The sequence below is a fragment of the Triplophysa dalaica genome, chromosome 14 (assembly GCF_015846415.1).
Source record: "Triplophysa dalaica isolate WHDGS20190420 chromosome 14, ASM1584641v1, whole genome shotgun sequence".
Lineage (NCBI taxonomy): Eukaryota > Metazoa > Chordata > Actinopteri > Cypriniformes > Nemacheilidae > Triplophysa > Triplophysa dalaica.
Window position 1 is genome coordinate 5,239,866 of NC_079555.1, and position 19,087 is coordinate 5,258,952.

The 19,087-nt window shown below is 39.0% G+C and overlaps 1 protein-coding gene across 3 annotated transcripts in view; it reads right to left on the bottom strand.

The window, feature by feature from the left end:
* The window catches only part of srgap1a (SLIT-ROBO Rho GTPase activating protein 1a), a 71,407-nt gene that overhangs the window by 44,471 nt on the left and 7,849 nt on the right, over positions 1-19,087 (bottom strand). For all 3 annotated transcript variants that reach the window (XM_056765815.1, XM_056765814.1, XM_056765816.1), the window contains exon 2: positions 3,164-3,359. In XM_056765815.1, coding sequence (XP_056621793.1) covers positions 3,164-3,359 — 196 coding nt within the window. The remainder of the gene's footprint in view (positions 1-3,163; positions 3,360-19,087) is intronic.

Consider the following 19,087-nt stretch of genomic DNA (forward strand, 5'->3'; position numbering starts at 1 on the left):
TCTAAAATGCACATGACTTGAAAAAGTATTTGAGATTTACTGAAATAGTAAAGTACTTCAGGGACTTCCTGACAAGACTGAAGGTGACAGGAAACAGAAAGAGGGCAGAGGTAATAGACCAGGAAGTGGAAATGGAAACGGGACATGGTGTCCTAGGGTGGATCAATGCAGGAAGTTCATGTGTGGCCCAAGAACTGCCTTACAAAATGTATCATGTAAAACAGGCACCAACTCCACTGTAGTTGATGTCACCCTGTGTAATCGAAAGCCAAGATGAGATCATTACAGAATCATGTGACTGTTACAAAAGCAGCCGGTAACACAACAGAAATGTGGTCGTACCATTCAAGGACTTAATACACCCGCGGTAGTGATTAGACAGGATTATATAACCAATGGCTTCCAGCACGCCTGTCCCTCCGAAGGGCAACAGCAGTCTTGTCATCACCATGCTCAGATGCATAACTTACATTTTGGGGTACTCTCGAATCCTTGCACAGAGCTCGATTACAAATCTGCAACGATTGGTGAAGTCAGAAAGGACTGCACATTTAAACGTATACAAGCAAACCAGAATCGACAAACCTTAAATGTAGGATTTAAAAAAAGTCTAATTATTTAAAGGTATAGTTCACCCCAAAATGAAAATTCTGTCATCAATTACTCAACCAAATGTAATATCAAAGCTGTATGAATTTCTTTTCTCTGGTAAACACAAGTTATATTGTAGAATGTTGGTAGCAGAAAACCGTCGGCCCCCATTGACTTGCATTGGTTGAGTGTTCATACAATTGAAGTGTCTAGGGACCAAAGGTTTTTGTTTACCTACATTTTACTAAATATCTTCTTTTGTGTTTTGCACAGGAAAGTCATACAGGTTTAAATGCCAGTGTTGACTACACAGGAGAGTTTGAAAACCTCAAATAAATGTGCAAGAAAGCACAATCATGCAGCTGAACAGACATAATGTATTACAAACCTTTACTTTAAGGGCAGAACACTCAAAACTTCTTCAATGCCTTTTATGCATGTTTCACAGAGAAGTACAAAAGTTGAAGATCTAAGCTGGAAACCCCAGATTCAAAGGTCAAACTTTGAAATGTGGAACGTGTGTGTGACCTATATTAGGGCGCTATTACACCGTAACTCACTACCGCTTGTGTGATCTTGCTGTAATAATTTCCATCCCAAGCCTGACCCGAGCATCCCTCCCTGGGCAAATAGCATACAATGCTTGTTTAGCTCAATAAACACATGCAATATACTAGGCACCAGCCACCGTGTCGCCACGACGACAGTGTCCTCTGGGGGAAAAGCTAACCACACACTGACAAAAATACTGCTGGTTTAGTTGGCTTTTAAGGGTGTGTGTATGCATGTGGACAGAACATACATTGGAGAAATGTTTTTTAGATGGTATTGGGTTCATGATTGAAAACTGGTTAACCACTGCTCTTAATAGTTACATAAGACACAAACATAACTACAAACTGTATATCGATCTATTTTTATATGTAATAAAAACAATATATTTGCGATATAAATTATTTTAAAGTAACCTATTCCTATACTCAACTGAACCACACATTTTGATGCACAAATCAATGATTCTATATTTGTGAGATCCATTGGACATTTGTGTGCATTTACTAATGGTTGACATTTGCATTCGTCAGATGCTTTTATCCGAAGTGACTTGCAAATAATTGAGCATTTAACATTTTGCCTTGAGTGCCAAATGACCGATATAAATGGTCAGTATTAATCCTAGCCAAACTCTTGAATACAGTAGCTCAAGCAACAGAGTTTCACATAAAAATAAAAACAGAGTATTCAATCCATCACACTTTACTCTGTGAGTCACCAGAGAGGCTTCTAGTGCCGTTGAGAAGATTGATTCGGTTTTCTGCCATGAACTGTGGCTATAATCCCACAGGTAGGGGAAACACTGCTTTTCAAACAATCGCTTAATCTTCCCTTTCGCTATGGATTTCTGCTGAGCCTGTACACCAGCCAACTTCAACATTGGGGGAAAGCGCACGCTCGGCTGGCCTCGTCCTGACGCCATCGGTGAGAAACCAGGCCATACATTTGGACTATGGAGAAAACTGGAATACAACGCAAAAAACACAGTCTGGGCCTCTCTACCGAAGCTCAGTGGTCACAAAAGATGCTTACAAGTTTGGCAGAAAAAAACTCAAATGTCTCAATAATTTAAACTCTATTCAAGCCACTTTGCTGAACAGCTCCGGATATCCCAACTAAATACATCACATAATTTATTCAACAAACAGCTGAGCCAAGCTGGATTTAGAAATGGCCAGCCAACCTTACAGCACAACAGGTTTTTCCAAATCTCTCAAAAAACATAGAAACTCGTTTCCCTTCTGTATTTGTGCGTCACGCTCAAGGATTATGAATTGCCAAGTTTGGCATCTTGACTTTCAAAACTGTGTTTTTGTAGATCAACTAGCAGGGTATTGTGTTAGCAGTGCAAAGGTCATGGAAAAAAAGCACACTTTTTTGATGCGACGTATATTGCTTTGCATAAAACAATCTGCCAAATGCATAAATATCGCATTGAAGGAGGCAGACTACATCAACCACAAGCGCTGTAAAGATTATCCACTGTCATCAGTTGTACTCAGCTGCTGGACTCATTTGGGGCTCTTAAACTGCATTTGGTCTATTTACAGAAGTCAAAGTCAAACACACTTCATTTCATATTGCACCAGCAGTTTCTGTACCAAAGTTATGTAAATGTAGAGCTACATTTTCCAGAAAGCAACTCGACTGGAATAATGAGACCACATTTACATTTAATCATGTCAACACTGTCTGGAACACACTGAAAATAAATCAGTAAAAATAACAACAGACGAATTATCCAAATTTAGCTGGAAATAAAGGTTGTGCATTACAGCATTACAAAACTGACAATAAAGAAAGAATATAGTTAGGCACGACAAACAACATACTTCATATAAATATACAATATACCTAAGGAGCATTTAATGACTTCAATTTATGTCATCTTTATGCGGGACCATAATACTAACAAAAGCGCAACAATTTCAAGGGCACTTTCCTCAACCGACTGCAATAAATACAAAGCAAAGTACAATAAATACAAGCAAGCACACAAACAATCATACACACTCACTTATATTGCTGGTGGTCTTTGGTGCTCCTGGTCTTGGCCATGAAGCGCTCGGCCAGCTTTTCCAGGTTGCGCGAGTACTCCATTTCGATCTCGGACTTCTTGCGGAAGAAGTCCTGGAGGTCCTGAAGAAGCTGCACCCTCATGTCCGTCTGCTGCTCCAGACATTTCTGCTGCTCCACCAGCTGCGCTCGGATCTCTGAACAAACACATTCAGACACAGTCTGTCAGAACGCACGTTTGTCGCAACATAAAGAATCAAAAACACAAATCAGAAAACACGACAGTAGACAAATCATTTAAGTGTCATTGTTTTGCCTAAAAAATGCTTTACTGCCAGCATTGGTTCCATTTTGCATTATCAGCAATGTGACGGTAATCTAAAATCATCAGATGGAGCATGTTCTGGTCGTTCCCTGCATTTCATTACAGTCTGAATGAGAATGGTCCCAGAACAAACCTATTGATTCTCTAAATCTACTCTGTGTACAGCTCGAACAGCCAAGGAGGCACTCCACTTCATTTAACAAGCATTTTTGGGCCAAATTACCTCCGGTTTCCTCGTGCGATTGCCCCCTTGTCATAGGGAATGGAGCCCATTAAATTTGCAACACACTGTGGAAGCTCTCCAGCTCCATACCATAATATACGTTAGACTTCCTATCATGGCCCAGAGGGACCCAACTTGTTTAATGTATTTCTCATATGTGGGTTTTCTGAACCGCAAGTCCACCTTGACAGGCTGAAACACAATGCCAGGGTGCTTTAAAACAACTATTTCAACAGAATGGAAGGTGGAAATTAATCATATGGAGAGAAGTGTGATAAGCTATTACAGCTGTGCAAGCTTATTAAAGAAAAAGAAAAGCGAGAGTAAGCAAGAGAACATAAATAACAAGCATAAATAACAAGCAAAAATGTATCAATGGAACGACAACGGTGCAAGGAAGCTAACAACAAACAAAAAAGAAGAAATCTGGATTCGCTAAAAGTCAATGAAACTCACTGAACTCAAAGTATCTGATAGTACAATTAGATTTGATCGAATTTTCTCACGCTGCTTACATTTTAGGGACGTGCAAAACTTCATATTAAATATTTTTATTAAAATGCCACTTTAGGTTCAGCCCTTGGAAAAACTAAACATGGTTTTATTATATTAAAAGTGTGTTAATTTGAGAACTAAAAATATCACTGTTAAACTATAAATACTTTAGTGAGACCATGGTAAATTTGTGGGTACTTTGGTTTTACCACAGATAAAGCAAAAAATGTGGGTTACTGGAGAGAAAACCATGGTTAATTTTAGTGAGGGGACAACAACGTTGAAAAACGTTGCATGACTAAAGAGAATTAAGAATTAACTAGAAATTCTGATTGGTCAATCACTGCATTGTAAGGTCACCTGTTTTTCTTCGACTACCTCAGTATCACTAGTTTTGTATCAAGATGCCTGAGCCCCCGACCTGTTTAATTTTGCACTATTGACCGTCTGATTGTACATTATTGTTTACATACATCTACACCATTACCTTAATGCATTCAAAGAGATTCCAGGAGTAACTCTAAACGCTATGAGCTCAGCATCCCTCATCGGCGGTTTCAAGTGACCCTCCATGATTACAAAGAACATTCCTTATCCCGTGAGGTCATATGTATGGTAAACATCTGCATGGAGCCGGAGTGCTCAAGCATGTGTGGGACCGCGTGTCTGATCAAAGCCCCTGTGATCCACTTCAAACGGAGAGATGGATGCGAGCACCTGTGTGCCGTTTGATACTACACAAACAAGAATCTAATCGGCTCTCCGCTGTCTGTCTTTACAGTTAGCTTCAATATTTCCTTGCCCGCAGATGGGTTCCCAAGATAGCTAATGGATGGGATGAGTATTTATCTGAGCTATTCTTTAAAGAGCTGGAAACCATGCGAGCAAACATCAGACCCGAGCTCCATTTAGAGACAAATGGGAACGGTTTATGTACTCCATTAGACGTTCGGGAAAAGATAAATTACTTCTGTGTCAGACCAGGAAGAACAGATTTCAGTCAGACGTCAGAAACAACACTATGAAAGACTAAGAAAGTTATTCAGGTAAGCAAATGAGCACTAAATTAATATATTAAATCAATAACATTGTGTAACTGAAGCCATTAAACTGATTCAATATTTCGGGGAACTCGTCTTCAATTCTGCTTCAAACCACCTGTTCCAAAAACCATGTGGGACATAATGTACCAGAATTGTGTATGCAGAGCAACTCGTCGCCTGTTCCTGAAATAGCAGCATTTGTCAGGAGACCTGTGTTTGGGTACAGCATTATTCAGCCATTCGCTTAACTCTTCACAGGTAAAACTGTACATTTCCGTCTTCGACATATAATTAAACTATTATCTAATAAAACTATAAATGCAGACACTGCATGGCAACATAAGCTCATTAAAATGGCAATTTTGGAACACGTAGACAGGTGGACAGTGGGCGGGGCATATCCACAGGTCGCAGACATCCGCCAGTCAGCTTTGCTGCAGGGCTCGAATGCAAGGATACGTGATCGCCCCTGGCTAGATAGATTTTTACCAACTGCAGTCCATCAGGGAGAGTCTACTCACTTCTGACAGTTCAAAGAGCAGTTTAGGACACATTTTAGCTCTAATAAGCCGTCTTGTTTGAGAAACTACTGCGAGTCGACACGGGACCTAAACCACAGCCCAAATTTAGTTCCATCTTTGCAGGGACGTGAAAAATAAATAGAAAGCGAGCTAAACTTAATCCAAACCTCCTTTTTAGGCCACTCTGAGGTTCCAGATGTCTTCCTACGGAAATCATGTTACCGCAAAACTAAAACTCATTGACATGTCCGAGCTTTGAGTTAGCTAGGCTATATCCCAAGCAAATACAATTATGATTATTATGCATGAGTAGCATGACTGAAAAACCAATCGAGCGTCACAAAGAAAATTCCAAAAGTCAACTTCACATAGGACTATCGTTTTTAAATAAGGAAGGGTCAATTTCAGCTTAAATTCAAGTGTTTCGGTGATGTCCTGCATAACACAAATCGAATCTAACAAGACAGCCGGAATGATTTCTGTGTTTGCAGTGCGATACCAGCGTTTATCATCCGTTTGAAATTATAGATTCGGGCATAATGTCATAGCACAATGTTATGGCAAGACAACTTTATTGATCCTCAAGGGGAAAATCAGATATCCCGTATCTAGTGTAATTTAGCCCGGTAGCAGAAAACACGCTTGACATAATACACCAACCATCTATGATGTAACAGGGAGCCGAGAGCAATTTAGACATCATCATTACCAATGTAACCAAAACGGTATCCTGCATCTCTGTTTAAAACAGCATTTTGTATGAAACACACTTGTTCTGTAATGTTTTCAATTTAAAGGGAAATTTCACCTAAAAATTTAAATCACATATTCACCGTAATTCATACTTGTATGATTTTCTTTATTCTGTGAAACCCATTAGATATTTCGAGAAATGTCTCCTAGGTATTGTGCATATATAATGGGAGTCAATGGGGTCCCAAGTTGTTTGATTACCACCAGTGTTTTCCAAAATATATTTGTGTGTGTTCTGCATAAGAAACAAAGTCATACGTGTCTGGAATGACAGAAGCGTCATTTAATGAAAAAAAGAATGAATCAAAGAAAATGATGAAATGTTTGATTTTAACGCCAGCCATTCCAGCAATAAAAAATTTGTGAAAATGTGAAACGTATGCACAAGAGTCACAACACAGACTCTATAAAGCCATTTCATGTGGTGACAACTTGAACATGGGGCACATGTGTTGTTTTATCTAAGTGCAGGTCTTTTTCAGCTCCAGCAGGAAGTCTTAACTTCAGAGGTCTGTGTCCAGCTATTATCTCATTACAATTTCCCAAGACGTCTGTAGGCCTACACACACACGCACACACATAAACAGGAAAGTCTGGCCCTATGGCTATCTATGTCTATATGCATCAGTCCTCGGAGTCTGGTCTGACTGCGGTCTGCTGACCTACAGAGAAGCGGTTCCTTCCTGTTCATGGCTTCAATAAGACCAAATTACACCTTTACTGCCTGAACTCCTGTGAACTTCAACAAACTCCTCCGCTTACAGCTGCCCTGCTCAAATTTTACACATGTATCAATAGCAGACACATGGAAACCAATCCAACGTTTGGAGACTTGTGTTTTTTTTAGACCGACGCCAAGTGCAGATGCTAGTTATACGGCTTAAAAAGTGTCATAAATCTTTTAGACTTTTATATAATAAAATAAATTAAATATGGGTAAATGTAATTTTGTATACAAGTAAAGCTGATTTGAATTATTTAACAACATAGATATTTTTTGTAGAAACTGTGGACAAAAAAAGGAAAATAATTGAGATCCAATGAGATTGAGGGCAAAAGCAGAATATAAATGACAAATTATCTATTATAAACCATTTGGATGCCTATAAAGCTTTACCTCAAGCTGCTGCATGTATTTTTACACCACAACAATGTTTCCAAAAGGGCTTCCCATCGACTAAAATAAACTGAGCTATCACTCATGTCTATTCTGAAAACTTGCAAAACTTCCCTGTTGAAAAAACAGCATATGCTTGGTTAGGTACGTTTTGATGCTGGTGTGTGCTGGTCATGTGCTGGTTTAAACTGGTCATGTGCTGGTTTAAGCTGTCCATATCCTGGTTTAAGCTGCTCATGTTCTGGTCCTTAGCTGTTCATGTGCTGGTTCTTAGCTGGTTTAAGCTTGTCCTGAGCTGTTTTAAGCTGGTGAGGAACCAACACATCACCAGTTTAAACCAACACAAGACCAGTGCAAACAAACCAGCATAAAAACATACCTAACCATATGCAACTTGTTGTTGAGTTGTGTGTACGCAATAGCAACAGAGAAACACTTATAACATGTACACTAAACAGAAGTAAAAAATAAGATCCATACCAAATATAGTGAAAATGAAGGACCCATTCCAGATTCCATATATTCATAAAAGTTGATTTATGACCTGACTTGCCATCCCATCAAAACCTTTCAGGTGGTCATGCGTCGGTTACCGGTTTCAAGGTATACAGAGGTTTTAAAGAGTCAATAAGTTGTGTTTACACAAAATTAAATAAATCATTTAGTTGTGTTATTGATTTGATGTTTACGTTTTATATTGATTTTCTTGAAGGAATATTATAATTTAAAGGCTTCATTTTTACGAGCCAAACATGTTACATATTATATATTGCTTAAAAACAATATGTATTGTGACCAGTTGAACAGTTGTTGTTTGTATCAGCAGACGTTTTAAGACACATTTTAGTGTTGTAACGGTAATACCGGTTTATTGTGTAACCAGGGTAATTTTGCTTGAGGTTATCATACCGGCAAAATCTCAATCCGGCCCATGCCTCCTTTAAGGGAAATGTGTGTGTGTAGGGGGGTATGAACAGTAACTAAATCTAAGCCCTCAGACTTCAGTTTCATACTGCAAAAGGAGTCACATTTTTCAGAATAAAGTACAATATAGCAAGGTGACACTGTAAGCTCCTTGGACTTGCTTTGTTCCTTTGTTTGGAAAATGCCAGCGTGAAGAGGCTGGTAAAGAGGCCCGGGATAACGTTTCACCTCGTAAACTACGTTTAGCAGCCAAACAGTTTGAGGGAGCTGCCAGGACTTGCCTTCTGTAGGGCCACATTTGGGTAAAATACTTGGAAACGCTGACAGATATTCTCCTGTAATTAGGTGGGGGGTTTTCCAGAGAGTTCAATAAGCATCACAAACACAACCTAATGTTTAACTCACAGAGGCTTTTGCCTTATCGCACCCAGAGATCAAATGAACTGCTCGCTTAAAGAATGAAAAATGAATCTGAAAACACCACTTCAGTGAGCTCTGCAAAAATGCACCGGTGGCTCCAAATGCCCTGCAGTGCGGTGTGTGAAGTGAAAACTCAATTCAAGAAACTGTCCAGAAGGGCCCGATAGGGCCCCGCGGACCACACGTGTGGTGACTCAACAGCACACAAGAACACCTGCACTAGTTGAATCCATACACACATCCAAACAGTCTAATATTCAACATTCAACTGTAAGGGTCTATTCAGAAACACCTGCTGAACGCAATCCCTCAACAGCTAAAATATGCCATCCCATTAACAGGACGACTCTACAATAAAGCATGCAGTCCCTTACAGCTCGTCTTTCACCAGTGTATACTTTTAAGGGGGAGCTAAGCCCATGTTCTGCCAATAAAGCAAGCCGGCATCTCCAAACGGCTGGTGTGATCTTTAATCTAGACAGGAAGACATTGCTAAGAGTGACGTGCGGTCAAGTCAGTGATGGTTTAGAGACTACCACACCGTACACTGGACATGAGGCTTTCCGTCGGAACGCATTACCATTACCCTGTGGGAGCTCAGTCTCATGTCTGACTGCTCACTATGAGGGGTCCAGAAAGCACTCAGGCCACACTGGCTAGTCTCGACCCGACAGCCCTGACACTGACACCAGAGGACAGAAAAGAAGATGGTGGGCAGAAATATGACTGCCTGTTATTCTTAGAGTTGCCTTGCCGTACAATGCAAATATAATGGTATATATGAATACGATTATTGTTTGGCATGTTGGCGCGTCCAAGTACAACATTTGGCATAGCAAGAGAACTTCCTCATGCTACTTTTAGTTGAAGTCATTTAACTGCTTGGCAAAGGCACAGATTGTGCAAAAGTAATTCTGTATGGGAGTATATTGGGATTTTTTTGAGAAATAAATTTACCTCAATTTCTGTGCTCGGGAACTATAAACCTTTGTCTTTTAAATAAAAAAATGTGGTCACTGTGGACTGAACTCTTGAGTTCATGCTCCCCTCACTGACTCCTTTAGGGTGATTTATTGTGTCCGACCATTTTATTTATAATTGTGCGTCGTTGTCCGCGCCAACGTGCAATTACACGTGCTGACCACTAGTAGGTAGTGTCCACGGGCATGTTGCTGGTAGCATCAAGACAAACGCCAAATGAGACACAGCTTGTTGCGTTCCATTGACATATTATTACCTAGATTTCTCATTGTCCGCTGGATCGTACGTCAGCACCGCCGCCATATTGGTGAGGGCAAAAGCCGACTACAAAGACATACATGTGAAGGATGGAGCTGCCGTTTTGTGGATAAAAACACAACATCGTTTTCATATCTCATCTAATTTTAATACTTTTCTATTTATGTGGAGTACAGAAACGTTTTGGCTCCAGTTAAAAATGGTTATAGACTTGAAAATGTATTTTTTGTCATACGGAACGGTTAAAACTCAAGCGTGTCAAGCAATCACGTATGCTAAATAATTGTGTACACATCGCTTATGTGAAATAATTGAAGGTACTGTAGATTAATGCACACGATAGGAACACAACTCGTTCACTTTAAAATCCTGGTAAAGATCAAAACAATGCGTCTTTACTATATGACTATATACTAGGGCTTGTATGACCTCAGATTTTTTGAAGTCGATAATTATGTGATAAAAGTCACGTTGACTAGTCGATGAAGTCATTAATTAACAAAATAAGAGCTAGGGAATGTATTGCGACAAGATTTGATGGGTGTGGGCGGTGTGGGCAAAGTGTGTGTGTGTGCCAACCAAACTTCCCTGACATTTACAACAAGTCAACTGAAAGGGTCATGTGCAGTAATAGACGAAACAACAGAAAAATGTTTCGAGTTTGTTTGTGACGGCCGTAGACTTTAGAACAACGTCAATATATTTATTTGCCTAAAGCCCCAGGTATACTTGACTTTCTTGACATTAAGGTGAGTGAATGATTCAATAAATCTATCTTCTATCCCTTTAACCAAGTCAAGCAATCTCACAATTGTTATATATTACTTAACCTAATCTGCACAATATAAGTGCTATAAGAAGCTTATCCTCTCTGTTATAAGAGCTCCCATCCGACACAGCCATGACATTTAATGTAATAAACAGGCATCTTATTTTACAACAGACACTTAAACATTCAACTTATATACTTAAGTGCCTCAGTTACGAATCATAATGTTTATGCTAGAGACTTTTAGATGAGTCTTTGCAATCTGGATAAAGGCCTGAAAACTAAACTATGACTGTGATTCCTCTTACAAAACAGTACTGTGGCGGTTCACTTATGGTGTCCATTGTTACAATTGTAATTCAATTTAGCATACAGAACAACAAACGAAGATAAACCATGACAGATTTGAAAAATATTATTGTCCATGAGAGACAGCAGGACAACACATGTTGCCCACAATGAGGCCCATCGTGTCTAACTTCAGAAAGAAAATATAATTTAAATACCAAAGAGCCACATGGCAGGGTTTAGTGCTTGTTCACGTCCTAAATCTTCCAAACAGTGTTTAAAGACATGCCTGCGATCATCTAATTCCCCAGCCCTCTGAAAAAAACAACATTGTGCTTTTCAAGAGAAGTCCAAGGAGGGAAACCTTATAGGACAGCGTTTGCATTCAAGTCCAAGCCTGTTGTGCTAGTATATCTGTCATGGTATGTTTGCTTTGGGGGAGATGGATTCACCGTAACAAAGACGTAATTAGAGGTAAAATGAGAAGGTCTCAACCCCTCAGGGCAAGAGATAGTAGCCTCTGTCAAGTCAGGGTTTCTAATTGTAGACCAGAGGTGCCGCTGGAAGCTCGTGGGATGGGAAAACCAGTCTGAATTTGCCAAACATTTGCACAAGTTTTAACATCATCAACCTTTATGACAGTCAGTCCAAATGGAACAAGATTCCCATTTGATACCCAAATCAACCCATTGTTGTAATGAAGAAAGCAGCCCCTGCGTTCCAAAAACTACAATTTAATAAAAGAGGAAATTGGTCACACCTGCCTAGTTAAACATATCCAACATATCCAACATGTAATGACAAGTTAAAGCAGGGTTTTCACTAACTGATCTTTTTTCACCCAGATGTACTATTGACATGCCACGCATTATGATAAGTTCGCCACTTTACATTACGTCACGTCTGTTTCTATTGTCCTCGCTTTTATGTCAAAGATGGGATCTTCTCTGAGCTGTACACAACGTACACATCAGCTCGTTCAATTTGAATAGAAGTTTTACAAAGGCTGAAAGGACATCAGGTGTGTCGCAGAAAAAGGATAATGAAATATGGCGACGGGCGATTCCGGGAACATTATGTCCTATAGGATGTTTGTTTCTTTTACATTTTCAAATGTGTTTAGACAAAATTACATATTGTAATGAATTATAAAAGTAATAAAGTTGTGGACAATGAGATATTTCAATGGCTAATATTTGGTTTGGCACAACAGTGTACATTTTACACAAAAAGCCAATTATTTCCATGAAGGACTGGAGGCTAAATGCAAAGTCTGACCTGGAGTAGGACAAGGATACGAATTGATCTTAAATAAACCACAATCACATGAGTGTCAAAACGATAATTAAAAAAAACATATTTACATTTTGTCAATTCAAAATTACCCCCACACACAAACAATATATAAATGCATAACCAAAGGCACAGTTTCACATGAAGATGTCTTGGAAAAAGGAAAGTTTGTGTGAGGCCAGGGTTACAGGACAGGTTTTTGAATTAAGGCCAGGGTGACTGTGAATGAAGCTTCTTATCTCAAAAGAACAGCTGGGACGACATATACACATCTCTGCTGGACAATGAGACAACAGATATGATCCACAAAGAAGCCTGTCTCTCCTAAACAAACACACACACACACACAAGTAATGTGAGTAACACAAGTAATGTAAAAGGGTCCGTAAGAGACATGCTATAAACAAAACCCCTGCTGTTACACATCAAAACACTCTTCATAAATATCTTTCTTTCATATTCTTGTGATTGAAAGTCAACTAAAAAAAAAAAACACAGAAAAAAAAAACCAAACGTATTACGTAGTGCAAAAAAACACCACCCCTAAGAAACATTAATACGTCTTATTGCCAGGCATGAATGACGGATTAAAAAAAAACATTTAAATATTCCTATTTCCTAAAAACAGAATCAATGTGGTCTAATGCGGATCTATTGAATAATATATACAAAAAAATGTCTTCAGAGGTGTATAAAGACCTTCCATAATAAAGGTTATGTTTTTATTACTTTAGAATGAGCTATTTCTATCTACATACACAATGGGTCCCCTTACATGAAATTCACCATGTTGTTTCTACAGTAACCCTAAACAAATTGCTCTACAAAGCGCGTTTTGAAAATACATGATCTCTTTTGGCAAAGAAGCGAACATGTGAAAACATTTTAGCCCTGTGTCAGCCACCGTAGTACTTCAAAAGGGAGGGGTAGAGTGAGCCGTTGGTTGCAATTTGCAACCTCACCGCTAGATGCCGGCCCGATACATTTCATACATTGGACCTTTAAGCTCTGCTACTGGTTTGCATATATCCTACTACATACAAAAGAATTGAGCCGCTTGTCATATTCCCCAATGATTGTGTCTCTCAAATTGCAGGTGAGACCCTAAGAGGGTCATATATCAGGACTGCTGCGGTCACCCCAGTGTGACAAAAACCTGTCCTCAACGGTCATGCATGCGCATCTGGGCCAGATGATCATTCATCAACCCAACGACATGGCATTAAAGACAACAAATCACTCTTCCTCCAGGGAGAAGACAACGCTTCCACGGGTCACGCTGATTAAAATGGTTTGGAGTAGTTTTGGCTCTGTAGCAGGCCTTTTGTGTAGTGGAGAAGCACAATATACAGTAAGAAAAGTGTCGAAACATTCCTTTTGCGTGTCACAGGCAAATCACTGCTTCTGGATTTTTGTCCTAACTACTTAAATCGAGCCTGTTCCACCTGAGAAGGAAGTGAGTAATTTTGTTTATACTGTAATAAATGCTTATCATTTTAACGGATAAACAGAAAAAGAATATAAAACACAAAAAACACTTTACAAAAAATAATATTAGATTATATGAAATTTTACTCCAAAACAGGTATACAGTACAATATTTTTTACAGTAATAAACTTTTGTATCAACACAAGACAAAACATGTAGCTGCCGACAACAAAATATAATAAAACAAATATTATATGATTACATAAAATTATCGCCACCTCTGTTTGAAACATAAAATTGCAGGTTACTTTACGAACTAATCTTTATGTGTATTGACGTTTAAAGTTGTCAAACTGAGATTGCCTTCAAAATCTTACAGGACAGCAGGAATTATTTTATCATTATTTTAGTGCAGCTTTAAAGATTTGTGATGCACAAAACAAACTGTTTGCTTCCTTAAATTCCTCAAAAAATATAATTTTGTGTTCAACAGAACCAAAAAATATATTCAATCATCGTGGTCGATGGTTCCCCAGAATGGACTTTTTCCACAATCCTGTGATGACACATTTTTTAAGCATGTACTTTTATAACACTAAACTTTGAATTATATTCACTTCCCATCCAATTACCAAATATTGTTAACGCTACTCCCAGCGCCTACGGAAGTCACTGTAAGTTTGACTTCAATTCTCTCTCTTGACTGCCCTGATCAGATTCTCTCTATTTTTTCATTTTGTTAGAAGTAGTCAAAACACTATTGTTGAGTTTTTCTTTTGCTATTTGAGCAAATGAGAATGCAAAAAAGATATTTGTGGTAGTTTCTTATTCACCGCTATAGAGGTTTACCCAACTATTGTGACTTCCGCTGCTGATAAACGCAGAAACGTGAAAAAGGTCCATTGTCAGTTGCTAAAATTTGTCCAAAAATCCTGCTTTGCGTTCAAGCGTACAAAGAAATTTATAGAGGTTTTCAAGTCCCATTATAACTTATGCGTAAAACTCCTCAAATGATATTTCCAGAATTACAAAACTTGCCATCTTATGCCACTTAAAAAACATATTTATGTTACTTCTTATTTTGTCGTCATTACATTCGGACGTCACCTCAAGGCATCTCACAAGGTTTTAAAAAATAAAAGATGTTGTAAGGCACTAAGCAGCCTCCTGAGTTTCAATAAAACAAACAATTTCTTCTAACAACAATAAGCACTTCTTTCTCTTCCTAGGGCAATTAAAACTCTCATCTAAGCTTTGTAAATCATCTAGTTTTAATTTGTTTGAGGCGGTGTATTTCGTAATTAAACCCATGAAGATTTATCACAAACTGCATTCCCAGAATGAACCACTTCTCTCTTGGCAACGTCGCAGCGTCTCGTGCAAACACACAAGCTCTCGCTCAAGAGCTTCACTTCTGGATAAAGAAGCAGCACTTTAACGTGCAGAAACACTTTCGTGTCAAGCCCGGTCTATTTTCGGCACTCTATGTTCTGTGTCCTTGAGTTACTGTTCTCTTAGGCAGAGCGGCGCTCCACGTGGCTGTCAGCCCTATTACTTTAAGCCATCATAAAACTGAACCAGGTCTTCTGGGACACGCGTCAAAGCGAGCATGCTCCTTTTTTACCCAACCTGAAAGCAAAGACCTACATAAAAGCCCAGCTGTGCAAAAAACGAATGTTTTTCAGCGCAATCCACACATCTTCATTGAATCCTAGTGTTGGAAATCAGCAGAACGCAGATGGGAACGGCTGACTAACGCAATGGGGACCGGCATCTTCATGACCTCAGCAAACTCCACACTTGCGTTTGAAAGGACGTTTATCTACACGCGAGATAAAACGGACGTAAAAAGTAAATGGAAGAATAACTCAAAAGGACGACCGCAGGATGTCCACAACTGTTAGTGCCGGAGGCTTAACAAAACCAGTGAGCAAGGAGACCGATAAGGGACAAATTCAATGGTGGACTGTACAAACTAGACATCAAGTAAAATTGTTTCTTATATAGGGCATAAAGACACAACTGATACCTCAGGTTGTAAGTCTTGTTTAGAGAAGCTGTGCTACATTTCTGTATCAAACTTGCATTTTCGTTTGGAGGAATAAATCCTCTTGCATGGAAGAATGGTCCCAAGCCAAATCTACACCACACCGTTAGAACAAAATAAAGACAAATAGCAAACATTAAAGATTCATGAGTAAAGATTGTACCGATGATTTTTGCATTGCTTTTATTTACTTTCTGTTTCACTTCACAAAGTCTTTGTTGTTCAAATACAGATATGAATAAAAAAAAAATAACCTCTTCGAAAAACTTTGGGGAAAGTGTTCACCAAACGTGTAGGACACAGATTTAAGATTATAAGAGAAAGAGCTGTATAGACCATCTGTAGCTCGCTGCAGGAGGTAAATGTTGCAACTCCGAATGGAAAGAGATTTCCTGCAAAAAATGCAGCTCTAGTGAGAAATGTCTGCCCATAATAGAGCTATACAAGAAGATAACCAACTAGCTCCATTATCTTTCTCCATATGCTAAAGGAAGTATGCAATAAGAGACTTCTCCCACAAACCCCCAGACTGCTCAGCGGGACATCAACAAAACAACATATACACTAAAAATTACGTATAACAAAAACGATTATTTTGTCATGTTTATGAAGATGAATGTAGATCTACGGAGCCCTTTTGGGGACATGGTGGTGGAAAAAAAATTAGAGGGAAGAGAAAAATATTTTTTAAAACTTATGCGTTATCTCGCAAAATCTTTGCGTTCCCCCGAGAAACATTGCGTTATCTCGCAAAACTTTTGCGTTCTCTCGCAAAAACTTTTGCGTTCTCTCGCAAACATATTTGCGTTATCTCGCAAAACATTCAAACGTCCTGTTATTCAACTGCGTACATTAACAATGGAGCGGTTCATACTAGATTCCCGGACCAATAACTTGTGAGCTAAACGTTGTTATAACACAAACAACACATTATTCTTAGACAAGGATCAACAACCTAGTCTTCCTCAAAACGAGAATATAAATGTATCTCTATATGAGCAGGAAACATGGGGTAGTTCAAAGAGACCGTCTACAAATTGACTGTAAATCCAAAAAGCGTTATTAAAAAATTGTCATTAATAACTTAAATGTTACACACTGTAGTCTCACCAAATTCAGATTACACATTAATGGCCTCCTGCTGAATCTAAACTGGTTTTAGTTATACTACATTATGTAGCACTGAAGTGAATTACTATTTTGAGTAGCCTAATGATCTTCTGGGTTTGCCCTTTATAGAGGATCCCTTCGGTCTTGTCTCAGCCGGCTCCCGCCTGGGGCTCGTTTTGTTAAAATATTTAGTTCATGTTCATTGTTTACGTTACGTAGAATGAGGTATCATTTGTGTTATAAGAACCTTTAGTTCACTAGTTATTAGTTCGGGAATCTGCATATATAAACCAATGTTTAAGGAGCTAGTCTCAAACTCAGCCAGCAGGACATTAAATATATTCCCCTAATATTGTATTCTGTATTTATTCACACTGTATATCCTGCACTTGCTAATTGCACTTCTGGTTAGACCTAAACTACATTTCGTTACACTGTACTTGTATATGTGTAATGACAATAAAGTTGAATCTTATCTAATCTAAACAGGAAGTGTTTGTCCGAATTCAAAAGTTTTGCGAGATAACGCAAAGTTTTTGCGAGAGAACGCAAAAGTTTTGCGAGAGAACGCAAAAGTTTTGCGAGATAACGCAATGTTCCTCGGGGGAACGCAAAGATTTTGCGAGATAACGCAAAAGTGTAAAAAAATATTTTTCTCTTCCCTCTCATTTTTTCCCACCACCATGTCCCTAAAAGGGCTCCGTATAGATCAAATATCTGATCTCTACAACCATTATCTCTCTGGCAGTCTTTAGTCATATGACTGAAAGAATTTAGTGCATTAATGGTCTGCAATGGTAAAATAGATCATTTCAATCATTAAAACTGAATATAAACGTATAATACAATAAAACGTAAGTGCGGCCTTCGTAGTTATGCATGAGGGCTCAAGGTCACTGAAATGTAACAGGTCTGATTTAAAGAGGATTTCTTACATTTCCTAAAATGGCCAGAATAATAGGCTCTGCAAACGCTGTCTGCCGGTGGAAGACTCAAAAAAGAACTACAGTTCTCAGATTTGTATCAATAAATGGGCTTTTCTTTAGTCGGCGGGTGAAACCGCAGCCCGTCTATAGTTTCTCTCTAGGGTGGTTTGCTGTACAGTCCAAACCAGGGCATGAATTCTCCTAAATCTCCCAAGACTGTAGCTCACACCCTGACCAAGAGTTTTTATCATATTGGAGAAATAGGCAAGCCACAACAAACAAGTTCCCAACATCAGCTCCAAAAACATATTTAACCAAGCCAAAATTAAAAACTGAGGAACGAAATTCTGGTCGCTTCGATGCATTGTATGACTTGCATAAATAAAGGACAGAAATGTGCCTTCGCAACATGTGATAATCGATCAGGCTTAAAGAAGACAAAGACAGGGGAAGCCTTTCTTTGACATTTCATGCCTGACCAATGCCTCCCAAAAGAGCGCCACCCCCAATGATTCAGTGCCAGTGGCCCCAGACATCTTTTTAAGGAGGGTTTATTGAAAGAATGGCCTTTGGCTATTGATTAGACCGAGCTGGTCCTCCGCCAACCCCCCACCCACCTTTAAAGTTCAAAAGGTGAAGAAAGGAGAAATGAAAGGGGGGTTGAAGGGTGAAGACTAAAGGCAGATTTTTCCTTCTGCGCCAGAGCTACGCCGTAGCTTCTACGCAGTGGGCAACGCGCCACTTTCGGTTTATACTTGTGCGTTGTTATCCGCGTCAACTGTCCCACTAGGTGTCAGTCTCCAAAGGCAAGTTGCTTGTGTAACAAAGACATGACCCGGAGAAGAAGCGGTTCATTGTGTACCCTGTCCGAAACATTTAGCAGGTCGCTTTTGCAGCTTAAGTTGTTACATATAGAAGAATGCGTTAATTATTTATTTAATTTATTTGAAATGTGTATGAGTAACCCGACGCTATCAATCTGTTTTTTTAGCTGAAGGGAGTG